General features: G+C 45.1%; 3 protein-coding genes across 4 annotated transcripts; 1 reads left to right on the top strand and 2 right to left on the bottom strand.

The window, feature by feature from the left end:
- The first annotated feature begins 874 nt into the window (after window positions 1-874).
- Window positions 875-10,635, top strand: LOC136944553 (collagen alpha-1(VI) chain-like). The gene is made up of 36 exons (XM_067238362.1): window positions 875-888; window positions 1,151-1,271; window positions 1,424-1,553; window positions 1,979-2,185; window positions 2,447-2,603; window positions 2,823-2,936; window positions 3,053-3,073; window positions 3,269-3,289; window positions 3,400-3,444; window positions 3,665-3,718; window positions 3,976-4,020; window positions 4,205-4,231; window positions 4,339-4,365; window positions 4,535-4,579; window positions 4,720-4,773; window positions 4,887-4,949; window positions 5,065-5,127; window positions 5,280-5,333; window positions 5,492-5,527; window positions 5,710-5,772; window positions 5,893-5,955; window positions 6,156-6,218; window positions 6,333-6,395; window positions 6,503-6,553; window positions 6,772-6,807; window positions 6,901-6,963; window positions 7,236-7,301; window positions 7,603-7,638; window positions 7,737-7,773; window positions 7,877-7,885; window positions 7,972-8,105; window positions 8,197-8,303; window positions 8,516-8,699; window positions 9,401-9,572; window positions 9,760-9,789; window positions 9,933-10,635. The coding sequence occupies exons 2-36, from the start codon at window positions 1,163-1,165 to the stop codon at window positions 10,535-10,537; spliced, it is 3,054 nt and encodes a 1,017-aa protein (XP_067094463.1). The 5' UTR covers window positions 875-888; window positions 1,151-1,162; the 3' UTR covers window positions 10,538-10,635.
- A 226-nt stretch (window positions 10,636-10,861) lies between these two features.
- Window positions 10,862-17,243, bottom strand: LOC136944625 (terminal nucleotidyltransferase 4A-like). Of its 2 annotated transcripts, XM_067238461.1 has the most exons (12): window positions 16,444-17,243; window positions 16,211-16,334; window positions 15,963-16,009; window positions 15,753-15,879; window positions 15,552-15,659; window positions 15,351-15,479; window positions 14,987-15,200; window positions 14,053-14,179; window positions 13,705-13,808; window positions 13,393-13,556; window positions 12,929-13,063; window positions 10,862-12,812 (listed from the first exon to the last, which is right to left on the bottom strand). In XM_067238461.1, the coding sequence occupies exons 1-12, from the start codon at window positions 17,067-17,069 to the stop codon at window positions 12,483-12,485; spliced, it is 2,235 nt and encodes a 744-aa protein (XP_067094562.1). In that variant the 5' UTR covers window positions 17,070-17,243; the 3' UTR covers window positions 10,862-12,482. The 2 variants fall into 2 exon arrangements, with proteins under 2 accessions (XP_067094562.1, XP_067094563.1); XM_067238462.1 differs by lacking the exon at window positions 16,211-16,334 and having other exon boundaries at window positions 16,724-16,843.
- Window positions 17,244-17,642: 399 nt separating this feature from the next.
- ice1 (KIAA0947-like (H. sapiens)) lies at window positions 17,643-25,429 on the bottom strand. The gene is made up of 20 exons (XM_067238827.1): window positions 25,238-25,429; window positions 25,076-25,134; window positions 24,749-24,860; window positions 24,562-24,638; window positions 24,440-24,477; window positions 24,257-24,339; window positions 24,007-24,083; window positions 23,860-23,897; window positions 23,680-23,762; window positions 23,544-23,580; window positions 23,397-23,453; window positions 23,204-23,287; window positions 22,708-23,123; window positions 20,032-22,563; window positions 19,711-19,876; window positions 19,430-19,590; window positions 18,877-19,067; window positions 18,614-18,714; window positions 18,377-18,475; window positions 17,643-18,067 (listed from the first exon to the last, which is right to left on the bottom strand). The coding sequence occupies exons 1-20, from the start codon at window positions 25,325-25,327 to the stop codon at window positions 17,886-17,888; spliced, it is 4,683 nt and encodes a 1,560-aa protein (XP_067094928.1). The 5' UTR covers window positions 25,328-25,429; the 3' UTR covers window positions 17,643-17,885.
- Window positions 25,430-27,526: the final 2,097 nt, after the last annotated feature.

The raw sequence follows: 27,526 nt of genomic DNA, 5'->3' as shown, positions 1-27,526 counted from the left end.
ACTTCATTCAGGGCAGTAGCCTTGGGCAAGACAGAGTAAACTCGGTAAGAAAGTGTGTCTCGTGCCTGGAGGGTAACACCATGCCATAGTCTCACATGACTAAACATCAACACAGGACATCATGTTTTGGAGTTTGAAAATGTGTTTAAAACCATTTCTGCAATCTTGTTAAAAAAACATTGCTCATCCTTATTTACTGGGACAAGAAGCACTACATGCTTAAGAATTCCACCTTTCACTGAAAGCAAGGATGACTGGAGTGCAGTAGAGTGCAGTAGAGCTACACACTGGCAGTGCTGACAGATGAAACCGACAGCTTGTTGACAGAGAACAGTGAACTCCTCAAGCAGTACTCCTCAAGCAGGACTCCTCAAGTAGGACTCATGTACCTGCATGTTTGGCTCCGGTGACTGCCCCTGTCTCCATCCATGGAGAGCTGCTGAACCAAAAGGTTTTAATATTCCGAGAAATCAGAAAAATATGGCCTTATTTCAGGTGATATTATTATCACATGATTGGTTTAGTTTTTGCAAGAATAAACATGAAATTTGGCACAACAAAAAATAATTTAGAAGTGTAATTGCTTGCCAATCGGGTCCTACCGAGAAATACTTTTCACAAATGTGAGTTAACGCTTGAAGGTATTGTGAGATATATCAGGTCTGATTAGCTTATAAATTAGCTTTGGATCAAAGGCAAAACGTTAATTTCAAGTTACCCTCAGGTCAGATGTGGAAACGTTCCAGAAAGCAGAGCTCTGGTGTGGGAGTGGCATATTGCAGGTGAGTTTCACCCTACCTGCTATCACAGGAAAGTTGGAGGGTAAAGACAGCTGGAGAACATTTGGGCTGTGAGGACAGTTATTCACTTAGAAGAAATTAAATAAAGGTAAGAGCTGTTTCAGTTAATTTCGGGTAAGGCTAAACCATATTGAGCTTCATATATATATATGCCTGTAGAATCTGAACTTCAACCCACTTAAGTAGTCTAATGTCAGACTGAGAAGATCTGTGTCACATAATTTCAAGTGTTATTTCATGTGCAGAGATTCAGGCCATGCTTCCATTTAGTTACTGAGATATAAAACACACTAGTGTGGTGGTCTTGCCTGAGAATTCAATGTTTGAACCTACACTGTTCACCTTCAAAGACACCAGCTGACATGCCCCTGCTCTGCTCCCTGGTGCTTCCTGCTCTGCTGGGGTCTCTGCTGGTCACTCCGGCCAGTGCTGTCTGCCACCCTGGAGGGCAGGGTCAAGCTGCCCACCGGGGTAATCTCCTCATCTACGCATGACCATCACTCTCACCTCATGGTCTAGATGCTTCCAGTAAGTTTGACCAACGTGTCACTCGTTCTCTATATCCCACCCATGTGGCATCTGCATCTCTCCCTGTGTGTGGTCCCCTCCCCTGCTGCCCTCAGACTGTCCGGCTGATGTGTCCATCGTGCTGGACACCTCGGAGAGCGTGGCCCTGAGGGACAAGCCCTATGGATCCCTGGTGGAGCAGATCAAACAGTTCGCAATGAACCTTGTGGACCAGCTCGACACCAGGTCTGTGTGAGAGCTCCCTACAGCTACGGTATCTAGGGAAATGTAGATTAGGGTTTTAAAGATTTGGAGCAAGTGAAGGTATGCCTTTGAGTTCAATTCCCTGCTACTGTATGTGGCTGTTTGGTGGGTAACAAGCTCAGACAGGCGGTGTGACAGATGTGATAAGTGTGTGTGTGAGTTTTAACATGATAGCGTCAAGTTGAATAGAACAGTTTTAGGATTTATCTGTTTGGCAGAGATGCAGTAGACAGATTGATGTCTTGTATCAAAATGTTGCTACATCCAATTGGCTGTGAAATTCTATGTAATTAGCATCATAAACGAGCAAATCCATTTACTACCTAGATGTCCTTGCCTTACATTACATAAAACACCATAACACATGCACACACACGCACATGCAAACTACACACACACACAAACAGGTACTACCGCTGTAATCGTAACCTGGAGTGGAACGTGGGAGTTCTACACTACAGTGATGAGGTGAAGGTGATGAGTGAACTGACCAGCACTAGCGAGACAGTTGGCAAAGCTCGGATCAAGACAGCCATTCAGGACATCCGCTACATCGGCAAAGGAACCCACACGGATTGTGCCATCTCCGTGGCAACTGGACAGCTGATGAGAGGGTGACTCACCTGTCAGCCCTGTCTGTCTGTCTGTCCATCTAGCTCTCCCTGTCCATCACCTGTCTGTCTGTCTGTTCGTCCAGTTCTCTCTTTCCATCTACAGTACATGTGAAATGGTTTCCTTATTTGGATTTGAACTAAAGTCTCACAGCATGTTATGATGCAGGATATGTTGCCTTCTCATTATGTAGTACTGATGGAAGTAATGGGAGTAGGGATATTGATGAGAATTTGCAACTTGACCATGTCTCCAAACGGCAGCTCTCCTCTCCGTGGGAACAAGTTCATGGTGGTGGTGACGGACGGGCATCCCCTGGACGGCTGGAAGGAGCCATGCGGTGGGCTCGCACATGCCGTGGCCGAGGCCAGGGTCATGGACGTACACATCTTCGCCGTGCCCATCACTCCTCATCATCTGGTAACCCTGGAGACCTGACGCTAACGGCAACACTGGGTCGTGCGTGGCCAACACTTCTTGGTCGACTCAAAATCTGGACAATTAAACATAAAAAGATGTTACTTTGTTCTACCTCATTTTACAAGGACTCCTCTAACAGACTCCTGGTTCAATTATTTGTTTGACCAGTTGTGATTGCTCTGTACCGGTTAAAGCCCCTCTCATTCATGCTCTCTGCAGGATAACAGACTTGGCTCTATTGCCACAGAAATGCAGCCCACCCAGAACTTCTCTGCTACTGGTGAGGATCCCCAGGTGGTCAGAGACACCATCAGCTTCATCCTGGCTTCCATGGTGAGGAAGCACAGTACACCAGCTGCTGTCAAAACCTGAAGCACATACCCTGAAACGCTGTTGGAGATTTTAAAGTTCAGAGATCATACTAACTGTACTTCTATTCCCTTGGACAGTATAAGCAGTCAGAGGATTTGGTGAGTCCAGTCTTGCATTTGATTGAATATATTAAAGGCTACATTTTACATTAAGTAAAGAACCAAAGTTAGAATCAACAGTTCTCAAATACTGCTTTATTTTATTTAATATCTACCGTCAGCTTAATAATCTTATGTCCGTTTATGCATAATATGTTGATGACTATTTGTTTACCATTCTGCTTCATGTTTTAGTGCTGTACGTTTGAGTGCAAGGTAAGCTCACAGTCATTGTATTGGACCTCCCAGCTCCTGTATATTTACATGATGCTAGATTCCGGTCTCAGCGCAGCTCAGATTTGGTTGGTCTGGTTTGTGGTTGACAGGCATCTGAAGGACCCCAAGGCCCTCTGGGGGATGGTGGTGAAGTGGTAAGACCCCCTTCTTCACTTTCAAATGAAAGCAGGAGTTGTGTGACTCCTATCTGTTAGTGGCTCTGCCAGGTTCTTTTTACAGAAGCCATCAGAGGTTTAGGCAATACTATACAGACATCCTCCCTGTGGACAACAAAGCATTACATTGGAAAACTCATTCAATCAAATGGATATGTCTTTGAGGGCAGTCTGATGAATGAATCTGATGTATTTGTAGGGAACTCCAGGACGCCATGGGATAAGTGGGAAGCCTGGAAGTTTGGGAGCTAAGGTACCATCTTTTCTCTTCTAGGTGTGATGTCTAGCTCCACGATGTGTTACTGTCGAGAGTAAGTTGCAACTTAGACAGGTCCCTCATCAAACTAGAAAGTAACGATTTAGGCTTCTGGGGGCGGGGGCGGGGGAGGGGGGGGGGGGTCTGCTTTATGTTGGCTTGATTCTGGAGCTAAAAAGTCATATCAAATGTAAAATAATGTAAAATGTAATAAAATATACTTGTTTTTTATAATGACATCTTTGCTCTGCCAGGGAACAGCAGGGGACAACGGGCCCCCTGGACACAGAGGTGAAAAGGTCAGACTAACGTCGTAAACACATTCAATGAAACATTCAGCCCTGAACTACTCCAGTCCTGGGAAGCATCATGTCTTTTCCTATGCCTGATATACACACTGCTGTCTGCAGCAGCTACTCAAGGCCTTATATGTACTGTTATTGTATCCAGTTTGCTTTTGATTACCATTTTTTCTCTTCTCAGGGTGACCAAGGTCGACCTGGTGACAGAGTGAGTGTTTTGGGGAGGTGTAGCTTGTAGGTCTTGTGAACGGCAAATACATTTCATCCAAATCGTGATGGGCTGCGCATTAATGTTAGTGTCTTTTCACCACAAAGGGTCCAAGAGGACTAGCTGGACAAAAGGTATGTATACACAAGTTATTCATTACCCTTCATTCATGTAATCACTCATCATTACGTCCATAACTCATACCCATCCATCCATTCATCTGTTCATTGATCAATTCATTACCATGGTTTACTTTGTCACAACGTTCAGTAGTTGTTCTGACACTTATTTGTTTTGTTCCAGGGAGAGGGGGGTGTAACTGGAGTGGATGGGAAGGATGGATTTGGGGTTTGCATCTTATTTCTTTTTTTCCTTTGAAATCCATGTGAAAATCCAGAGTGAATATCTCGAAACTTTTGAATCATCGTATGGTCTTGCCCTCCCATCTTTCTCTCTCCCTCTTTCTTCCTGTCCCTCGCTTTCTGCAGGGAGACCCTGGAGCTGTGGGCCTACCAGGCTGTAAAGGAGATGAGGGGGCAGTGGTGAGATTTGTTTTGAGCGGTTTGAATTAGTCTGTTTGTTTCGTGGGGGTTTGGGTACGTTTGTTTGCACCCTGTGTGCAGTCCTGAGTTCTAATAGGGTCTGACTCTGACAGGGAACCGCAGGTCTTCCTGGACAGAAAGGAGACGCTGGATCTCATGGACTACAAGGGCCGAAGGTAACCAGATCACTCAGTGAAGTAGTATTTGTTGTCTTTTTGTGTGTGTGTGCGCGTGTGGATGTTTGCAAATGTTGCTCTGACAAGTGTTTACCTGTCCCATCTCAATCCTCAGGGTGAACCGGGCTCACCAGGGGACCCCGGGAGCCTGGGGGTAGTGGGCCCCTCCGGGGTGAAGGTATTAGACACTCAGACTCAATCACCACTCCAGTTGTTTTAGGTTGAGGAACGCTTGAGTCACGTGTCTCCGTCCACCTCTGCATAACATTTACACTTGAAGAGGAATATTCGTGCACCTGTTCTCCTCATGAGCTTGTCTCCCATGTACAGGGAGAGACAGGACCAAAAGGAGCTCCAGGAAGCAGAGGAGACCGAGGGGAGGATGTGAGTGGAGCGAGGATGTCTGTAAACAAGTTATGAGTGGAACCTTCCATTGCACACACAGACCACCAGATGTGTGGGGGATAATTCTGTTGTTTATGTCCGGTGAGAGAAAACAGTTGTCCTCACAGTGACATTCCTGCTGTCTCTTCTGTTCCCAGGGAGACTATGGTCCGCCTGGAACCCCTGGTGGACAGGTAAGGAAGTGAATTACACATTCTATAAACTTACGATAACCACTCTCATGGGTCTAACTGTGAACTTTTGTAAAATGCAATACAAAACGGCTTCCACACTTGAGATACAATATCAGGGGGTGAAGCATCGATTCTGGGTGGCAGCATCCTCTCCTCACACAGCTCATCTGTGTTTCTCTCAGGGGGAGAAAGGAGAGAGGGGGCCCATTGGGCCGACCGGAGTACGAGGGGCTCCAGGAGAAAAGGTCCGCCTGCCTTAAACAATTCTAACTAGGAAATCTAATGCACTTACTGCCAAAGTGACAGAAAGAAAGGAGACCAGACAAGGGTTTTTCATTAAAAACGTAATTCTGCTGTGGTTGTAGGCAGAGCCAGGACCACCGGGAGCTCAGGGTCACGAGGGCCAATCAGGAGCTATAGGCTCACAGGTGGGTGGGTCCTCTACTCTCCATCCCAACCACTTCCTGTAGAGAAAGACTGATGCACACTCTGTATTTGGAAGTTCCAAAATAACATTTTCCAGCACTTTCAGACAGTCTGAATCTAATTTACTTTACTGACCTGTGTTTACATTATGCTTTGTTTGGGATGTGTCACCCCTGTATGGTTCCTCTCCTCCTCCTGCAAGGGTACGAGTGGTGTGGAGGGACAGAAAGGCTACAAGGGAGAAGCAGGAAACCCAGGTCCTGCGGTAGGATGGGTGACCTCGCCATCACGACACACGCCATGAGAGAGAACACTTGCATAAGTAGTACAGTGTTGTGGTTGTGTTCAGATAAGGCTGACCTGTGTACTTCTTCCCCAGGGTGTGAAGGGCCCGCGAGGGTCTCCAGGGCCAACAGGGGTGATGGGGCCTATGGGAGAGAGGGTGAGAAACCAGGGTTAAAGGGATGATGGGGAGACTTGGTGTGTGTGTGTGAGAGAGAGAGAGAGGTTGCTGTAAGTGAAGTTGGTCCATCTTGATTCTGTTTTCAGGGAGAGGATGGACCTCCAGGTGATGGCCAGCCAGGAAACGCAGGAATTCAGGTCTGTATCCATAGCAACGCAGGAATACAGGTCTGTATCCATAGTAATGCAGGAGTACAAGTCTTTCTCTATGGCAAAACAGGAATGCAAGTCTGTATCAATTGGCAACATGGGAATACAGATCTGTTTCCATGGCAACACAGGAGTACAGATCTGGATCTATAACCTTTATGAGAAACAGGTGGCCTTACGTCTAACCATATCCCCTATGTCCTTAGGGCCACCCTGGTTTGAGGGGACAAACAGGGGTAAAGGTAAGTCTGTCTGTCTGTTTGTTATCCAAGGGTTTAATGCTTCTACGGACTACTCATGCATCTCTCTCCTTCTCTCCCTCATCCCTCTCATAGGGTATCAGAGGACTCCCTGGCATAAAGGGAGATGCTGGCCAATCAGGTGACCCGGGTGATGATGTGAGCAGCTCCACATTATGCCACCAATATAGAAGCATTACTTCATACAGTTTCAGTGAGATGAATAATCTGGTTCGTACAGATTAGAGACATAATCTCTGGAGTTGTGGAAGTAGCACCAGGCTACCCCAGCGGTCTGAGCAGTGTTCTGTGTGTGTTGCTGTTGCAGTACTACAAAAGGACAGGTTGTGGCAGTAACGTCCAATGAATGGCTTTAGAATTGAATTTGTCACTAATATCACAAGTCTGATACGTCATTTCCTGCCTTTCAGAATGGGCAGCCGGGGCCAGGAGGACCCCCAGGGCCAAAAGGATATCCTGGTTTTGAAGGAGAGAATGTATGCTCAGCCAAGTCCACACACACACACAAACACACACACGCATGCATGCACACACTACTGACTCCCTTCTCCTTACTTAATGGACTATGTCTTCTTTTAGCTACTTATCAATTTTTATATATTTGTGTTTGTTTGTTTGTTACTGTTTTCATATTGCTTAGGTCTCTTTTTATGTTTTAATTCATGTTTTACTATATTGTCCTGTCATACTATATGTCACCACCAGGAGAAGTGCAATTTAATTTTGTTGTTGTGTGCAATGACAATAAAAGGCATTCATTCATTCATTTTCTGGCAGGGTGTTCCAGGGCCTGTGGGCCATGCAGGTCTAGATGTAAGTATAGTTTATTCAGCTGTCCTAAATACAGAACTGCTCTTTCAAGACTCCATGCTGATTCACAGCCATTAACAAATGTTTTTCTTGGTTAACAGGAGTGTGAGATCATGGAAGTCATCCAGAAACTCTGCAGTGAGTAATGCATTGTTCATCATCGTGTCTGGGTTTACAAGGAAATAGGTATCAGTTTTAAAGAATGTAACCCTTCTCTCCCCCCCCACATTTTTTTTTACAGCATGCTGTGGTAAGTTCTAGAACACCCCAATACTGTATGTACTGTTCCCGTCCTCTCCTTAACCTCTATATCTCCCTCCTATTTCCTGGACCCAGTGTGTGAGTGTGGGCCGGTGAAGCTGTTGTTTGTGCTGGACAGCTCAGAGAGTGTGGGGCTGCAGAACTTTACTCTGGAGAAGGAGTTCATTATCCGAGTTATCAACAAGATGGGCACCTTCAGCAGTGAGAAGGTGAGGGATGACAGACTCTCTGGTTGGAGCCAGATGACTAACCCTGTGTTGCCTCACCTCACACAAAATGTGTGTGTGTGTGTGTGTTTAGAATGAGCCAAGTTCTCGCGTTGGTGTTGTGCAGTACAGCCATGAGGGAACTCAGGAGCTGGTGTCTATGGGCGACCCTACAATAACATCCATCACTCACCTGAAGAGGTCTGTAGAGACAGACATGTCTACAGAGCAGAATGTCATCTCTCTTTCCCCTTACAGTCCAAAATAAGGAGTTTTTTTACTATGAATGTGCTGACCGTTTCGTTAAAGCATGAGTTAAAGCATGAGCTTATTGTGAGTTGTCTGAATGACAGATTGTTCTGTCTGTAGTGCAGTGAAGAAAAGGGTCCTAACCGTTCCTGCTGTGTGTCTAGCGCAGTGAAGAACATGCGATGGATCGCTGGAGGCACGTACACGGGCGAGGCTCTGGAGTTTGCCCTCAAGGCGTTGGCCGGCTCTCAACTCTCCAGAGGAGCGGTGGTGGTCCTCACAGACGGGCGGTCCGACACGAGGGACACCAAGCCCCTATCCTCTCTCTGCTCTATCCCAAACATCAAGGTGCACTCTCTGTCTGACCCTGGGTCACAGGTTCACAATACCAAATCCCAGTGTGCGAATTATACAAGGACAATCGGGGGGGTCAACTTAAGTTGGTGGTTAACCATGTTTCTATCATTAACATTCTTGTGAATATTCTACAGCTAATTGCCATTACAAATACATTTGTGACAGATTTTGGGGGTTTTAGATAGCAAACTTGCCTTTCTTTCACTTTCTCACGACGCAGAACGCACATCTACACTGAGGTGATTCAACAAGCTGTATTGCACACTGCCTGGTCACTCGCGCGCGGTGTTTCTTGAGTTTTATTGGGCACTGGTCACTCGCGCTGTGTTTATTGAGTGAATTTTGACTATGGCAATCCGTGTAATAGTGTGTGATATTCCCTGCCATAAAGTCAACATTTCTGTGTATCGCAAACCTGTTATTGAATGAATATGGTAACTATATTGTGATATTTACGATTACAGGTAAGAACGATATATAAATGTATTGATCCCCCCCGACCTGTGGTTTTTACTTCTTTTGGGGGGGTCCGAGCCTTAATCGGGGGGGTCAGACCCCCCCAAACCCCCCCCGTAATTCGCACACTGACAAATCCTGTTCAACGCATGCTTGTTGCGTAGTGGTAGGTGTTAATGGCATAGTGTCAAAAGTTAATCGTTTGATCTGTGTATTTGGGTATGCTTTCTTTCCAGGTGGTGGGTGTTGGAATTGGGGACATCTTCAGAAGGGCGGCATACACCACCATGTTGGAGGAGATCACCTGTTTGGCCACACCCAATCCAGGACTCCTCCTGAAGATCACTGACCATGCCCAGCTACTGGAGGAGCAATTTCTCAGCATTGTCACAGATGCCATTTGTCATGGTAGTATAGTATAGGCACAGTCTAGGCACACAACTTGATCCACGTTCTGTGTACTGTTCATTATCAAATCAAAATGTATTTGTTTAGATCTATTTACAAGCAATGTCACAGAGGGCTTACAATTCTATGACATAATCATGCTCCTATGTTGGAATTATCAGTGCTCTGATGACTGTTGTGTTTACAGATAAAAAGTGTCCAGATTATCACTGTCCAGGTAGGTGTTAGATAATCTAGATAATGTTCATTATCTAGATTTTCCTGACCACACATTCACATAGCGTACACCGACAGATGCCCCGTATGATGAGGTGCACATTTTATCTCCATATAACACAATGCTCTCCATGTTCTTCGAAGCTGAGTTCAAGCAGGCCACCGACATCGTCTTCATGCTGGACGGGTCCTCCAGTGTGGGCCGTGCCAACTTCCAGGAGACCAGAGAGTTTGTGGAGATGGCGGCGATCACGATGCTCCTCAACGATGCTGAGGGGCAACTACGCATCTCCGTCCTCCAGTACAGCGACAGCCGGCGCCAGCGGTTGGAAGTCCCCTTCACAACCCGCACGGGGGATGTTGAAGCGGGACTAACAGCTACACGCTTCATGGACGGAGCCACCAATCTACCTGCAGCCCTAGCCTTCCTCGCCTCCACTCTGCAGAAGGATGGTCGGCCGGGGGTCGCTAGGAAGGTGGTGTTATTCACAGACGGGCGCTCTGCCGGAGCCACCAGTGCCACCATAGCCAACGCTGCGGCCACTGCCCTGGGACAAGGGATCCGGCTCCTGGCTTTCACTGTGGGCAAGGACTACGATGAAGCGGGGGTGTGTCAGCTGGTTACCGGGCAGTTGGATGGGTTTGACTATAATGTTGTGGACAGACGTGTCCTGCAGGTGGCGCTGTACAGAGACCTGGCCAGACCAGCAGTTGTACAGAGATTGGTGAGAAAGCTGACCAAAGTGTAGAACTCTTAGTGCCCTACCAGTGCCAGGTTAAGGAATGTAAATGTATATTCTAGTGGTTGTACCATGGAGCCCTTAAGCATGAACTGAATCAATAAACTAACCCCAAAAAAGTATGTCATTTGTTTATTCTCTAGATTTTTCAGTTGTTTTGATCTTAAACTTGACTGGAGAATTTAACTAACACCAGATGGTGAAATGTCAGTGAGGTCAATTAGAGACAGCCCATTTGGTTCAGGTATACACAGTAAAAAAAAAGTTGCTTAAGGGGATTGGGGTCCATTTCAGGTTCACAACATACAGCTATTAAGGATGACAGTCAGTCAGTTTAAATTTCTGTTTTAAAATGTTTATTAAAAAAATAATCCAAATAGAAAACTATACATACAAATGTTGCTTATGAAGAGAAAACAAACAATCCACATCCATTAGTCACTCATTCCACATTCCAACCCAAGAGCAGGCAGTGAGGAGGAGCTAGTCTGGCTTGTCAGAAGTCCACACAGACACCCTCGTGGACACATTACACACAAACACTAGACAATAAACAGTTAAAGAGTGACACTGTGTGCCAGTGCCTGCTTCTTCGTAACAGGCTGACCACTCACCATGTGTAGCTGGCTGAGTAACGTGGCGAAGTTCTACTACACTGGTCATAAGTGAGCCTGTCCTACCAGTCAATGAGAGGGACAGAGCAGGTCTGATTGACTCAATGAATGAATCACTTTACGTGCAGTTCTACACATTCTCAAGGTCCTTCAGCAAATTAAAAAAAGTCTGTTAAAACATGCACTGGTGTTCACCAAGAGTGTAGCAATCCCAAGTGTATGTGACACCAACCCCTCTAAAGATGTGTGAAGTGACAAGGCATGAATGCAAAAAAATAAATAACTTGGTATGTCTGCACAAACGTGTGGACTACAGGTGACAGTTCTGTACTAAAAAAAATATCAATTTAAAAATACAGAATAAAGAAAAAATTATTGGTCATTTAGGATATGCAGTACAGGTTCTGTGAATGAAAGGAAAACAATCTATAAAAGAGCATTTTTGCTGTAAATAATACTCAGTCCTGGGGATATGTAAACACTGCTTCAGTAAACAAAAAGTAACCTGGTTCCTTTCACTACACACGTAAATGGCACAGAAATTAGATGTTAAATGACATGCAGTTTGTTGAAAGCTAAGTGACGAATAACAAAAATAAGAATACTCACTCCCTTCCTTCGTGATACGCCTGGATAGCCAACAGCTATGTAGAAGGAGCACAAACTCTCGTCGACCATAGGTTAACACAATGCATTCTGGGAGCATTTAAACATGGCTCAGTCAGCACAACTGGCAAACCGTCACGCGATGGTAGATTTAAATGGCTAGTAAATGCTGGTGTGGACATCAGCGTGGTTTATACCATGTATCCATATTGCACAAATCAAGATAGTCAAGCAAATTTAACAACAAATCCTCTAATGAAAAAAAAAAAAACATTGGAAATAAATTACATAAAAACAGGTGCACTAAAGAGATTATACAAGACAAACGGTAAACAATCTGGAAATTAAACTCCCTTCATTACCAGTGCTTCATTGCCCTGTCCGTACCTACCATGCCAAGGCCAAACCAAGACAGTGATAATGAAACTCCAAGACACGTAATGAAAACCCTGTACATTCAAATGAGTCCTAACAGCGTTCGGAGGGGTTGGCACTTGTAGCGGCATAGAAAGTTGTACTTTAATGCCAAAATACAACCTCCATATAATAATGCCCATAAAGCTGGTTCTCGTTCATGTCATGGACAGTGAGGTTGTGATTTGACTCGGACAGAAGAATCTAGAACACACAGCTCCTCTCTGGTATGGCATTCTAGAAGTCACACATCCCCAGCTGCATGCCTCACAGGACTCATCTCTGAACTCAGCGGCAGTGGGAACAGGGCTGTGCTATCCTCACCAGCTGAGGCTGCCTGGCACACTAACCCTTCTCCGGTGCCGTGGGCCGCTGCGCTGGTTCTGGGGGGTGTAGCCATGGTTGTAGTTGTGACTGTAGTTGAAGGGGGGAGGCCCAATAGCAGGACTATGCTGGCTGGTCCTGTGGTACTGGTGTCCTTGGAGGCCATCTGCCTTTCTGTGTGGGTGTGGACTGGCCGTGTCCAGCACAGGAGAGGGAACAGGTTGGGGAAAACGCTGGCCATTGTTCATGTACCCTGAACCCTCTGGATAAAACTGTCGGTCAGGCAGAGTGTGGACAGCCACATTTCCTGGGAGGGTCATCCGAACCTGAGACGAGGACACATCCAAGTTCGAGGAAGTGGTTAGTGCTTCAGGACTCAAGAGTGATCAGATGAGCAGGGAAAAACATGACGCGGTGAACCATCAAGCTGAGAGAAACCAACCTGGGGTCTTACAGGCATGACGGCAGTTGGATAAGGGGTCCTGGCGTCGGGGAAGGGCAGGCCGGGCGGCAGACAGGCCAGGCTGAGGGGGTGCGCCTGGAGAGGAACGGCACCACTGGGAGTGGACTCAGACTCCTGATGGGAACAAAACACCATGAAGTCAAGCCTTTGGTGAAAAGATGAAAGCGGTCAAGATGCTTGCCAAATTCTTACACTCCAGAGCGCTAAGGCTCTGTGACTTTTGGCAGGTGATTCAAATACTAGAAAAATGCATCTTGGTTTCCTCGGCTTGTTGACTTTGTCTCTGACTTAACACACTCAGACAGCTGTGAGCATGCCTCTAGACGCCTCCTATCCAATCATGTTAGATCTCTCCAATGAACAGGTAGGTGGATGGATAAATGAATGGCTGGAGCATCCAGACAGGGGACAGATGTCACTTCCCGACAGGGGCTGGGACTTACGATGTCACTTCCTGACAGGGAGGAGAGGGAGCATGCTGATGAGGAGCAGGGGCTGGGGAGGGACACAGGGGAGGGTGAGGGCGACTCGATGCTGAGTGGGGAGGGGCAGTCTCTCTGCTCCTCCATAGAGAGAACCAGTCTGCTAAGGTCCGTCTCCATTGGGCCTGGGAGCACCGAACACATACATGGACAGACACACACACATGATCAGCTGGTGTACACAAACATAACTAATGGACCCAAAGACAGCAGGGACCCTCATCTGCATGTCACCAAGGAACTAGTTTGATAAAAAAATCTGTATTTTATTACCGCTGTTCTCCAGCTTGCCATTGTGCTTGGCCCCCCACTTCCTGCTGATCCACTCTCTGTAGCGCAGCACTTCCTGGCTCACTTTGATGATGCGTCCCATCATGCTGGGTTAAAAGATGCTGCCATGTCATTACACAGAACAGCATTTACTGGCTGAGAGCAAGATGCAATTAAAGCCATCAAAAACCGCATTCCTTTAGATGGTCACTTAGCACAGAAATACAAACAAACCTGAGACCCAGAAAACGTATCTAACGGCATTCTGAAGTGGTGTATCCATCCACCTCCTGTCAGTTTCCCCAAACTACACTACTGTAGCTTCTGCATATCCTGCAAGGTAGAACCCACCTGTCAGTCTCTTTGTTGGGGTAGGAACGAGCAAGCGGAGACACAGCATGACTCAGCACCATGTAGGCATAGTCAAAGACCTGCTTCACCTGGAGGACTCCATAGGAGCTCCTGCCCACATCGTTTCCTGACAGGAAACAAAGTGAAGACACCATTGAAAAAAAAATCATGCAAAAAAACACTACATGACACTATAGAGGAAAATGGACTGAACAATACTTTATAAATGGACATCAGTGTTTCAGTGTTGTGGCAGTGGAGCCTTCACACACACAATTTGCACACACTGCTGGGAGGTTTCCATAAGTGAAAAGTGAAATTATCCATATGCACCGTGGACCGAAACTACCCGAGTACTCATGGGTGCTCTACAGTGGCAGCAGCAGGGGTTGCCCTTTTGGTCCGGCTCTTCCTGGTCCTCCTACCTCTCCTGCTCCTGGTACAGCAGCTGAACTTAGCTCCTCTATGCTCCTGTCCTGGTTCTCCTTCACTTCCTCTGCTCTGTCCTCCACTCACATCACATTTTAGCTTCCCCTGCCTCATTGCCTGTCCTGTCTAGTAGGATACGGTCGATAACATTGTATCTGGCAACATGTAAAACAAAACCACTTAAAAATGTATTAAGGCATCTCCAAATGATTGTGTATCCATTTGCTTTTCTTTCAAAACGTTGCTGCCAGACAGACCAATCCCTGCTAGGTAAACAATCAGTTTGTGTGAGTATGTCTAAACAGATAATACGGAGCCCTCTGTCCTTCTCATTAAAAAATACAAATAAAAGAATCAGCAGTGGCGGTCATATTTCGACAGGTGAGTTTAGGGGAAACACTTGGAAATAGGGGGATTGACAAGCGATCCCACCCAGCAGCACTTGTTGTGTTGCAGCATGGTGTGACCCAGCCTCTTTCTCCATGGAGGACAGGTGTCACCTCACCTGGCTGGAGGGGGTCTTCTATACACAGCATGGAGGGTCTGTTCCCATTGGTCATGCTCTTCACCATATCCTCCTTGGCCAGGTAGGCGCCCCCATTCTTCACCCGGATGCCTGTTCTCAAGTAGTTGAAGTCCCTGCCGTAAAGCTCCAGGAACTCAATCAGTAGGATCCCCAGGTTGAGGTTGGCACGCCTGGTGTCAATTCTGGGATGGAGCTACAATACAGCCAGGTGTTAGACCTGCACCAGCTTGTGTGTAGAGACCTATACAGCTTGCAATTGTTTTCAGAGTTCTAATTTCCAGCAGAAAGCAAACATGTGGTCCACCTCTGCTACGGAAGAGCCCTCAGTAGTGTCGAAATCTACCTGCAAGAAGCTGATGGCCATGAGGATGAGGCTGTAGGAGCTTATGCCTCCTGTGAACACCTCGTTCAGGTCCCTCTGCAGCAAGAACTGCTTCAGCACGAAGATCAGGTAGGGCAGGGCCGTGTAGCTCTGCAAGAGACACGAGATGAGGAAACAGGAAGAAGCAATGTTTGATAACCAAGACTGTCACGGGGGGCTTACCTTCAAGTAGTCTTTGATAAGCCGGGCAGCTCTAACCCCAGTCTCAACATTGAAGCTGATGTCTACTTTCACCTCAGTCTTCTGGTCTGTCAGTTTGATGATTGGCACCTATGTGAAAGGATTCAAAGTTTGAGGATATAAAGAGAGGACAAATAGGAGAGAGGACATGAGGGGACTATCGAGATTGGGCCCGTGACTGACCGTGGCTTTGTCCAGGACTTTGATGGAGTAGGGCTCGGCCACATTGTGTTTCCTGAGGGCTTGTTCAAGCTGGTGGAGGTGCAGAGGGGGGTTGTCCCATTCTCCAAACACCACCAGGTCAATGTCACTGTAGCACAAAGAAGCCTGTGGTTATGAACAGGGCAGACCATGCGCACACTAATAGGTAACTGTGGGCCTCTTCCTGCTTACCTTGTTGGTAGATACAGCCCTGTACTGAAGCTCCCAAAGATCTCCACCTGCAAATTAACATGGAAAACACAACAACAACAAAAAGATCCATGGTCAAAACACAATCCCTGCTTGTGAGTGGTTTCAGTTACATCTATGTACAATGTGACGGAGGTTGGAAATCCATGTTAAAATTTGAAAGTGTGGGGTTCGAAAGTGTGGGGTTCGAACGTCTTTCTTGTAGACAACGCCCTGTTCCGGGCACAGACCCGAGCTGTAGGCCACAGGTTCTTGATGACTGTTTCTATCCTGGTCACCACCTCTCTCCTCATCGCCTCCTCTTCTGGGCGCGGGGACATGAAATTGAAGAAGTCTACGATTTCTTCATGCAGACTGGAAAAAAGGACATTCAAGGGGTACTGGTAGATCGTGTTGAGAAACTTGACAAGCACCCTGGAGCATTTAGCATTGTGTTTATGTGCAACAATCTAGATAACCTTACCCATTCACACCTGGGCTGTACCTCCGGGTCTTCCAGAGGGTCCAGGAGCATGGGTTGTTACCAATATTTGTGTTGGAGAACAAATTGCAGAGCTCAGTAGTAGTTGTAGGGTTACTATTTTTCCTCCGAAATGAGTGTGCATGGTGTTGATTGTTAATTGCCGAGGGGGTGTGGACTGAATGTTGCCTGCGACGTTGTTGCGGGGTACTTTGCAAGAGAAGCTGGTGATACCTGTGATTGTGGACATTGTACGTTTGCTCACCAATAAGCTGATATTTACCTTCCTCATTCTCGATGTTCAAGTTGTCAATTCGCATAGAGTCTACCGGTGAATTATCGGCCTCCGAATCTTGTGAGGAAGAGGAAAGCGAAAGGGAAGCCTTCCGTCTAAGACGCCTCTCCTCTCCCGCAGGCGCATTATCTCCATCGATGCATTTGTCATAAGAAGCTCCTGGCACATTTTTATAAATCCCACAACTCATAGCTGCTGTGTTTACACTGTGCTGATTAAAGTTCCGATGCGTGTTGGTGCTTGAGTTTGCCTGAGAGGTTTCCCAAACCTGCATCCACAAGGAATTGGCAGGTCCTTTCTGCTCAGGCTGTATCCAACCAGTCCTTGGATCCATTAAACTTGTGAGGTGGAACCACCTTGTCACGGAATCCGACCCAGGCCAATTTGGACACAAGGTTCCTAGCAAAGGATTAGCACTTGCCAAATCGTAACAAAGCGATTATTTACTCTCTCCAGAAGTGCCTCGTGTCATTTTCTCCCTGTCTGCTTTTTCAGCGTCTGCCCAACTTCTCCCCGATAGTCCAATATGGCGTACATTACGATAGATCCAGTTATACGCATGTCTGTGGTGATGCCCTGAACACACCCCCATTAACACAACAGCTGTACAGAGGGAATGCGAAGCGATTTGAAGTATAACGTTAATGGAATGTCTTCTGTGATCAGGTACCCCAATTGAACCTAGCAAAATGTCGACAGCATGGAATATAAAAATATGTTACAGGAGGCTCAAAGTCATTGTCCTTTCTAATTTCATTGTAATGAATGAATTTGTAATCAACTCATATAAATTGGTCTGCATTTGAGTTAAGACTATATAGGTCATGGAGAAAGCACACAGCATATAGAATCATAATGTTTATTGTTTATATTTCAATTTGTTAAAGTACACAAACTCTGTATTTAACACATGTACAAAACATTTACAAAAGCAGACTTGATGCTCGGAACATTTACATGTAAAAAAAAAAAAGTATAAAAAAAAGAAGAACAATCTAAACATTGGAAGAAGAATAACCGACCCTAACATGAGTTGATAGGATTGACCTAACAAGAACACCCTTGGTCTGCATGAGCAACAACCCAGGGATTTTGTGTGGAACAGACAGGAGTGTGTGTGCACATATGAGTTTGGTATGAGATATGCTTCTCAGGTCTTGATTTGTCGGCACATGGAGGCTATCTGGGTGATGCAGCTGGTGACAGCCGGCGGGACATGCTGGTTGGTGTCGCCACGCCAACCTGCCAGAGCCTCCAGAGCCTCCTTCGGGTTGCTAGGTGACAGGTCATAGATGGTGTAGACTGCTGCCAACTGGACCTCCCATGGCACACCTGGGAGTCAGGGGAAAAAGGGAAGACGAGACAGGGCATTCATACCCATTTATGTGTTTTATAGTCAAACTAATCCCAAATGAATCCCCAATTCCTTGCCCTGTCGGATACCTCAATTACTCTAAAGGGAAGGGGAAAAAAGAGAGAAAAAAATATATAAAAAATAAAAAGTGAAAATCCAACCCTCTATGATAAGGTATTACCCATGTTCTTCAATTTCTTTCCTGTCCTCGCAGATAATTTATAGTGTGTAATTCATAAATAATTAAGGAGTGTAACCTATAGCCAATGAGCCCTTTTGAATCTTACCTTCCGATTTCCCATGCCTGCCAAACGTGTTGATGACATTGGCGATGGTCTTCACAGTGGAGCTCCAGTTCTCCTTCACACCCAGCTGTCCCAGACGACCTGACAAACACAAATCCCAGAGTTTCACCTCAACTGTGGTTTACCATCACATCTTCTAGCATTTGTTACACAGACTGAAAATGTAAGTTAGAGTTGGTACTTGCATGACAGGGTTTCTATTGGTAAACAAACACTTACCAATGAGCCTCAGGACAGCGGCCACAGCAACATCCCGGACAGGCGACTGCTGAGTCCTGGGCTGCATCACCCAGGCGTTCATCAGAGGCCACAGCTCTTTACTTGAATCGAAACATCAACAAAAACATTATGCTTCATTCACAGGACTAATCTTGGTCATTTTAGAAATTGAAGTTCTAAAATCTTAGTAGTTTAGTAATCTAAACTAGTAAATAAAACAGTTAAGAAATATATGTTTAATGGGACCAGCTGCCCTCTGTTACCTGAGTATGTTGTCGTAAGTCCATTGCCAGCGCTTGTGTGAGCACAGCAGGTCCAGGGTGAAGACCTGCTCCCATGCCGAGGTGCTGAGGTCGTCTCCCTGGCGGGCGTGCTTCTGGAAGGACATATCTGTCCCCGCACGGAGAGCAGCCAGCGAGCAAGTGAGCATCTCGTCGATGTCACCAGGTGGGTTCTGGAGACACAAACACTGTGGTAATAGTGGACTTGCAGGGTAAATCACACTTGACATTTTACTTTCCTTCCTCTTTCACCAACTACAAGCAGGTCGCCTGAACATTTTAATCCAAGTATGAGGTCAATGAACAATTCAATTTGATTTCATACAGATAGTGGTTACATTTACATTTAGCAGACGCTCTTATCCAGAGCGACTTACAGTAAGTACAGGGACATTCCCCCGAGGCAAGTAGGCTGAAGTGCCTTGCCCAAGGACACAACATCATTTGGCACGGCCAGGGATCGAACCAGCAACCTTCTGATTACTAGCCCGATTCCCTAACCACTCAGCCACCTGACTCCACTGGTTAATTATACCTTCTCCCAGTCAAAGTAAGCTGTCAGACAGGTGAGCAGTTCTTCCGAGGCCTTAAGCCTGGTTATAGTGTGAATGGCTTGGCAAACAGCACTGCTGTGTGAGAAGACATTGTGCCATGTGGTCAACATGAACAGAATGAGCTTCGCTGCGCTGGGGAAATCTGTGGTAAACACAAAAACATGGCTGTAAATGTACACGACAGACAGCTTGTTGTTGAACAATCCCCATTTAGCAAATTTTTGCAGATGTCAGCAGCCAATATCAAGGTTGTCCTAATTACTTTCTCTGAGGATGCTGTAGGCCAGGATGTGGGCTCTCTCACAGTCCCTTCGTTGTCGACACAGCCCAGTGTAGACCCTGCAGAGGGCCTGTAGGTGCTCCTCGCTCAGAACCTCTCTCTCCATTTTCAGCTTCAACAGAATGGCCGACATCAGTTCATCTGCCAACTGACAATAACAACATAGCACATAAGATTGGTAAAGAACATTGTGTAATAAAAAAAAAAAAAAGGTTTGATAAATACATTCCTTAGTGATGTATGAGATGCATACAGTCCTACAGCAGTCCATAAGAACTTGGCGTGGTGCCTAATGTGACAAACCTGACTGTGTCGGGAGAATTCACAGAGCACCTCCTTCTCCTCATCCCTCAGGACGGGCTTTTTTGTCCGGTTTCCCACAAACAGGTGGCTCTTGATTACTGGCAAGAGGTCAAAACACTGGGCTTCAATCTTTACGAATGCCTGGGAAACAGACATCGGTCTATCTGGTTCAACCTCGTCTTTAGACTGAGGGGTGGTGGTGAGGTGTGGAGGATCTTCAGGTAAGCAGTCTTTCTCTGGGACAGCTTCTTCTGGAACAGTTGGGGCAGAAGGACTAGGTGAGCACGTGTCCAGCCTGAGCCTTTTGGCGCTTTTTGGTAGCAGCATGTTGACCCCAGTTCTCTTCCCTCTCAGCTCAGTTTTAGTGAAGGCGGTGGAGGAGGAGTTGATGGACTTGAAGCCAGATATCTGGCTGACAGAACTCACGGAAGTTGTGGTTCCACTCTCGGCCGCAGATATACCCAGGTTGACGTTTCCACGCAGGATACTGAGGGTCCGAGCACGGGCAGAAAGTTCTGGATACATGGTGTCCAGAATCCTCATCGAGTTTTCCTGGGCGGGGCTGGAGGAGGACGGGGTGGAGTTTAGTGCCGAGGAGGGGAGTCTTCCTGGAACAGGAACGGCATGCTTCGGGGTGGCTGAACCAAACTGCAGGGGTGATGACAGCACTCCGTTGGCAGGTGGAGGAGTGTTGAGGGATGGTGAGTAATGCTGTGACATGGGAGGGGTCTCTTCCTGAGGAGAAACGAGCCCTTCCATTGGAGAAGGGAAGGCTAGTTTCCCAATAGCCGGCCTTGGATTGACCAGTTTCACTGGTTTTGGGGGTGTGGCTGTCAGAGGTAGCACTAGAGGGCGAAGGGGTGGGCCCATTTCGGATCTGACTCGAACAATGCTCTTTGAGCGATGTGGTGGGGCCATGGGCAAGGTTTGGACATGGATGTGCTTGGGGACAACTGCCGAGTCAGCTCCAGGACTAACAGTGGGATTTAGTCTTTCAAGGATAACTGCGCATGAACCAAGTAACCTTTCTGGTTCTTCTTGGGCACTGTCTTTTAATAAATAAATTTTTTGAGCATTAGAGTGAGATTCACTTTCACACTCAACGTTAGAACTAGACCTCTCCTCAGAGTACAGTAGTTTTGGTGCATGCTTTTTGAGTTCATGATCACTTTGCTGGGACTCAGAAGATGGTAACGATACGACACTAATAATCTCATCTTCCTCTGTCACTACTTTGTCAGTATTTATCTTATCTTGATTTTCGGGTGATTTCAACGGTTCTGTTATTAAAGAGGATGAAATACATTTCAGTTCATCTACATTTTTCTTTGTTTTGGGCAACCCTGGGTCAGTAGGCAATGGGTCAAGTAATTTAGGTGTTGTAGCCATCTCGTCTTGCACATTCTTCTGCAAACTCGTCTGTAAACATTCTGTAGAAACTTCAGAAAGTGAATGGACTTCCTCTTGTGGTCCTGGGCAATTCTGCTCAGTTGTAAAGTTCTCTGTACCAGATGGAGATTCTAACGTAGGTCCTTCCATTGTTCCAGTTGTCAAGACGTCACTGAGAGCATCAGGATCGTTGGAGCTCATTTGTGAAGCGTCATCACTCAAGGATTTCCCAGAGAGAGGCTGTTCTGCTTGTTTAGCAGGCCCATCATCTGGGACGATAGCTGGGTGAACCACAGTTACAGCTATGGAAGTGTCAGACTCTTCAACATCCATCCCAGCGAAAAGATTTCCTTTGGTAGTTTCATCCTGGTTCTCCAGGACTTCACAATGTCTCTGTCTTTCAGTAACGGACACATCCTGCATATGCATTGGGAAATCTATAACAATATCAGTGGATGGTTTTACAGATTCAATATTGGTACTGCTGGTCTCACATGGTTCTTTGTCATTCTCCAAGTTGGTGACATTCTCCTTACTCGAACTCAAAGAGTGAGTGTTAATCTGTGACTCCAGAGACTCTGACATGTCTACAGCAGAACTTACAAAAGCATTTTCACCTTCTTGATGTATATTAATCACAATGGACAATTTGGCATCATGAGAGATGGGGTCAGTATCCATGTCCATCAGGATCACGTCCTCTGATCCATTCGTTGGTCCTGTAGAGGTCTCAGATCCTTGAGTTTGTCTCGTAGAGGTTCCAAAGACCACGTTGTGGCTTTGGAGTTCTACCGAGTTTGAAGGCAAAGTCTCTTCTGAGGGCATCAAGATAGTTCCACCTGCTGGGTCCATGTCATCCTGTTCAGGAGACTTACTCTCATTCCCAGGCACATCCTTAATTCCACCATGACTCAAACTGCCAGCTGTGTTCCCCACAGAAACACTGTCAGTCCGTACTGAAATCTCACAGAGGAGAGGCGGTTCTCCACCCAATCCACTCTTTACAGACGAGTCTGTAGTCTGCTTTTGAGATGACTCAGAGTTCACATGAAGAGCACTTGTATCAGCTGCCGTGACGGTGGAGAAGGAGTCTTTTAGAGTGTACTGTCCATCTCCTGAATCCACTGGACCATCTTCACACTCCTGTAAACATGACATTAAATGTGAATGGACCTTATTGACACTAAATTGTAACAGTGTATTGTGAAATTCTCTTTATAAGCGTTTGCAGACCCCTTTACACCCTCTTTAAAAGTAATGAAGAGAAGAGACTAATGTTTTTCTTACCCATGGAGCTGAAGAGCCTGGCATTGGTGAAATAGCTGGAGGCAATGGTTTAAACCAGTCCAGAATGGCCTTTACATCTCTGCTACACTCCTTGTCCTCACTGCAGGGCAGCTTATGCTCACACGCTTGTTTTCCCATTTTGCAGCTGACAACTGCGGGGTTGTGTTTTAAGTGCTCTTTGGACCGCTTTTTCTTCCTGTCAGGTTTCACCTTTGAAACTGTTAAATCTTGTGAAAACACTTTGGCTTTGACAGGTTTCAGGGTTGGCGTGGAGGTGTTCTGAGATGAGTTGAGAGAAGGGTGGACGCCATGGACACTCAGTGCAGCTTGTGATTTCTGAGAGTTTGTAAGATGAGGTAAGCATCCATCTTTCACAGTGGGGGTTAATATTTGACTGGTTCCGTTTTCTACCAATCCTGAAAGATTTAAGAGTCAGTGGTATCAAATAACCCATCAATTTGACTGTTTAATGTCACAACAGATGAAAGAAACATACCAGAAAAACATTCTGTCTTTCCTGTCTGTGAAGATACAGGTTCCACACATGACCAGAGATCTGCTATGAGCCTCTGGAATCTTTCTGCAAAATGAATAGTGTGGCTTGATGATTTTTGCTTAATACCCATTTAACAGGACAATAGTGTTCTTTCTCTTGTGATACATAAAAGGACACTTGATGAAACACCTACCCTTATCAACTCCTGGTTTATCGGTTGCAGTTGCTTGAGTTGAAGTGCTTCTAACTTCTGGACAAGAGGAAAATAAATGTCATTTTGATGACAAACTAGTGACTGAGAATGGTTCTGAAGAAAAAGAATTGGATGGTTTGTACTTACCCTTATTATTTTGCTTCTCCAATTTCTCAACTCTTAACTGCACGACAAAAACAAATCCAATACAGCAGAAATCAAAGGTTGGCTATAGCAATATAAAGTAACAACAAAACATGCTTTGGGTTTATAGTACCCATACCCGATTATCTAGAAGACTTTTCTGTAATTGACTCTTCTCTTCTTGCAACTCCGATATCATACAATCCTTCTTCAGATTTGACTCTGAAAGTGAGCCAACAACAGGCACAATATTTACACATTACTGCAACTAAGAAATATAACTAGGAATAGTTTATTTCATGTAAGAAACTGTACCAACCTTGAAATACTTGAAGTTGATTTTCTACACTGATATTTCTGTAAATTAGATTTTTTTTAAAGTAATGAGCACATTTGCAGTGAATGAGTGAATCGTGAAAAACATTTAAAAAGGGGATGATGTCCCTAATTAATAATCAAGTCATACATATTTAACAATTTAGCGTTCTTCTCTCTCAGGTTGTTCACTTGATCAGCCACCTTCTGACACGCCCTCAAGGACGCCTGAGGAGAAAGATGAATCATGCAATCAAGCTTGGCCACAACAAGACAAATCCTATTTACAGTTTAAAGCTGCATATCCAATATTTCAGTTAGGTCATCAAGCTATGACAGGAGACTTATAGAGATTCAGTAAGGGGAAAGAGCATGCTTTCCTAAACATCCCAATAACTCACCTGTGCTTTCAGAGATTCGTTTTCCAATGCTGCCTTTTCAATCTTCAGGTGTGCATTTTCAATGTTAAATTTCTCAGCTTTCTCTAATGAAGAAATTAGCAGTAAGAGTGAATAATGTGGATTTAACAGCACAACAAAAGATACAAGGATGACTCAAATTATAGCAGTTTATTCATGACACACCCTCTGCTTCCTTCAGCTGGTTCTCAAGTGTCTGTCTTCTGTGAATGAGAAACAGAGGTCAACAACAACATAGTAGACCATAAAGAGGCTCTTTGTAGCAGCATCAGGAGGTTGTGTCTTACAGCGCCAGAGAGTTGTTCTTCTCCTCTTTCAGCTTGTCCACGTCTTCTGCCATCTGCTGATGGATCTTCAGGCTGACCTTCAGGATGGGTTCATCAGGACATTATGAGTAGATGGATGGGCAACTATCCTGATGCGAGATGCAGAAAGTAGCTTTATCTTTTGAATGTTTTGCTAGAGTTTTCATACCCTCGTCTCTTCCAGTTCTGTCCGCATAACTTCATACTCAAGGTTCCTTTTCTCCAGCGGAGCCATTTTCAGCCGCAGCTCCTCGAGTTGTGCATGCAACTTGCTGGTGTCACTGCAGAGGACGGGGGAAGGCTGGTTGGTTACTTATCAGTTGCAGGTATGAATGTCACAGACCACAATAAGTCTTCTATGAAGACATGCGACAATTGGATTCAGTTATGAGACTTTAGATATTAAACATTACTATACTGGGTCATGATGACTGAAGAACTAGATACGATAGCTTGCTAACAAAAGCTAATGTCAGGAAAAACGTTCAATACTTACTCGGAATCGATGATCTTTTGTTTCAATTTCACGAAAGCCGCCACATATCCAGTCAGACTCTGTTGTAATCGTTAAACGAAATGTCAGTTTAGTCAGACGAGTTTTCAATAGTTTAGGTTGTATGTATTGGTGAGGGAAGCTTCCCAATAGTTAAAGACTTACTTCATGCAGAACAGTGCAATTTTGACAGGCTCCAATAGTGGCGTCCGCTGCGATTTTCACCAATTTTGAATGATTCTCCCCAGGCATCATAATAAAACTGAGGGCATCTACAATTACCAAAACAATGACGTTATTCAGTACACATAACAGCGTAAATATGCTACAGAAATTTGCCGCAGATGCTAGCTATATAACTTCACAACAACTTTCGCGTGCACCACGTTGACCGAGGACCCCAATGTGGACCCGGGCTGTTCTAACAAATGCCAGTCTACAAATAAAACAGGGGTGTCCTGGATAGACAGTGTAAAAACTATTTACAACACAATATATACATATTATTATATATTTAGACTTAATTCAATTGAATTTTTTTTTTAAATGGGTTCTCAACCGAAGAATATATTTGCATGTCAAATACAAATGGTTACACATTTGCAGGCAACAGACTGAGAAGGGCGCAATTAAACCAACCCATAGTAAACAACCATAGACATAATAAAGAAAAATTATGTCTATGTAAACAACTGTCAGAGGTCCTCAGTAGCTCACACGGTGATAGGGGACAACCCTGTTTTTACTGAAAAAATCTTACCTATTTTACCTTTAATAAATTAACTAATGGTTAAATACTGTTTGTTTTCTTTGAGAGTCTTCCATCACCTGCCCAGTAAAAGGTGTATATTTTTCTCACAATGAGGCCCCACATTTTAATTGGCCCAAGTTTATGATGCTCATGACTGCCTTGTTGTTTTCCATTTGTGTCTTAACAAAGTGAAGCAGCTGGTGGATACAGGCCCAGTTAGTACTTTTAAGTACAGAAACAGGTTGGTCTCTGTATAAATTAACTGATTAAAGTGATGAATATGACCAGGGCTCTCAATTCTCACACATTCACCGTGAGACTCACTCATTTCAACCATTTCTCACGCTCTCACGCAACACCTTGTATTTCTCACGCATATCAACCATTTTTCAGGCTAAAAAGTAGGCCTAAGGGATAAGAGACGAGGCGCAGGAATACTGAGATGATAGTTGTCTCAGATCAGAAAATGATGGTGTGACACCATAGACAAAATAGACACAACTTGTGCTCTAGGACTCTAGAGTTTCCTAATGAGGAATTTCCTGCTGATTGGTTCCAGCTATCAGGAGGAAATTCCTCATTAGGAAACTTCACGATGAGGGGTCCTAGAGCACAAAACAGGATTGCATATCTGATTAAAAAAATAAGCGTTAAGAATCATGCTGCAGAAAGTGCAAATTCATTAAATTAATTTATGAGTCTATGACAGACTGCATGGATGACACTCATAGACACCTTCTGGGAAATACGTGTTGAGTGCCCCCTACTGCTCATTACATATTACTACAGGCTGCATCTGGTTTCCCATAACACAAGGTTCTGTTTACTATGAAATCTGAATCACTTTGAGAATGTTTTCCCGTCTTCCAAATTTCACTGGAGGAGCTGAAGCCACATGTGTTATAAGAGCTATAAGAGTTTTCCAACGTTACCCCCCTTAAGGTTTAATGCAGGAACCATGTGTTGATAGAAAGAAAAAAAAAATATTCTTCTTTGCACACCCGCTCCACATTACTGTAAACTGGCAGGAGACTGCTGTTCTACCAGAGAATTTCAGATTGGCTGTGAAGAAGATTTATGTAATACTGGGGGCAGTTTGGATTGGCGGTCCCTGCTAGTTGTGAACCCATTTCCTGTTCCCTGAAAATGTTTTGTAAAACCTTGAAATGTTCATCATTTTTCAGTTTTGTTTGTTTGAACCTTTTTACCATTTCAGGTTATTCATGAGAATTGTACTGCTTACATTTCTATAAAAGCAGGAACAATTTTTAAAAACTTTTAATTGATAGTGTACTTGAAAACCAACCATGATAATGTACAACCAATCCAAATCATTTCACATCTCAAAGCACATGTCTTCCAAACCTATCTGGACTGGACTGCTTTCCCTTCCCTGAGGGGGAGGTGATGAGTGATGAGCCTAACATGCATCTACATGCATACAGCATTCATCCCAGCACACATACATCAGCTCAGCTAAATACGCTATCCATCTCTCAGCAGATTATTTATCTCCAAAGCAAGTCCATCTCAGAAAATCCACAGACATCTGACAAGACCATAAAGGTGGAAACGAAAGTACAAGGGTGCACTCAGAGATTCCACATATCTCTAATGTAAGCAATAAACAAACAAAAATCCAACATGATTTTCCAATAGTATTTCAAGGTTTCTGTGTTGTGGTGAGACAGCAAAAACAGTTT

This window comes from Osmerus mordax, chromosome 6 (genome assembly GCF_038355195.1).
Source record: "Osmerus mordax isolate fOsmMor3 chromosome 6, fOsmMor3.pri, whole genome shotgun sequence".
Lineage (NCBI taxonomy): Eukaryota > Metazoa > Chordata > Actinopteri > Osmeriformes > Osmeridae > Osmerus > Osmerus mordax.
This window is presented reverse-complemented; position numbering and strand designations above follow the sequence as displayed.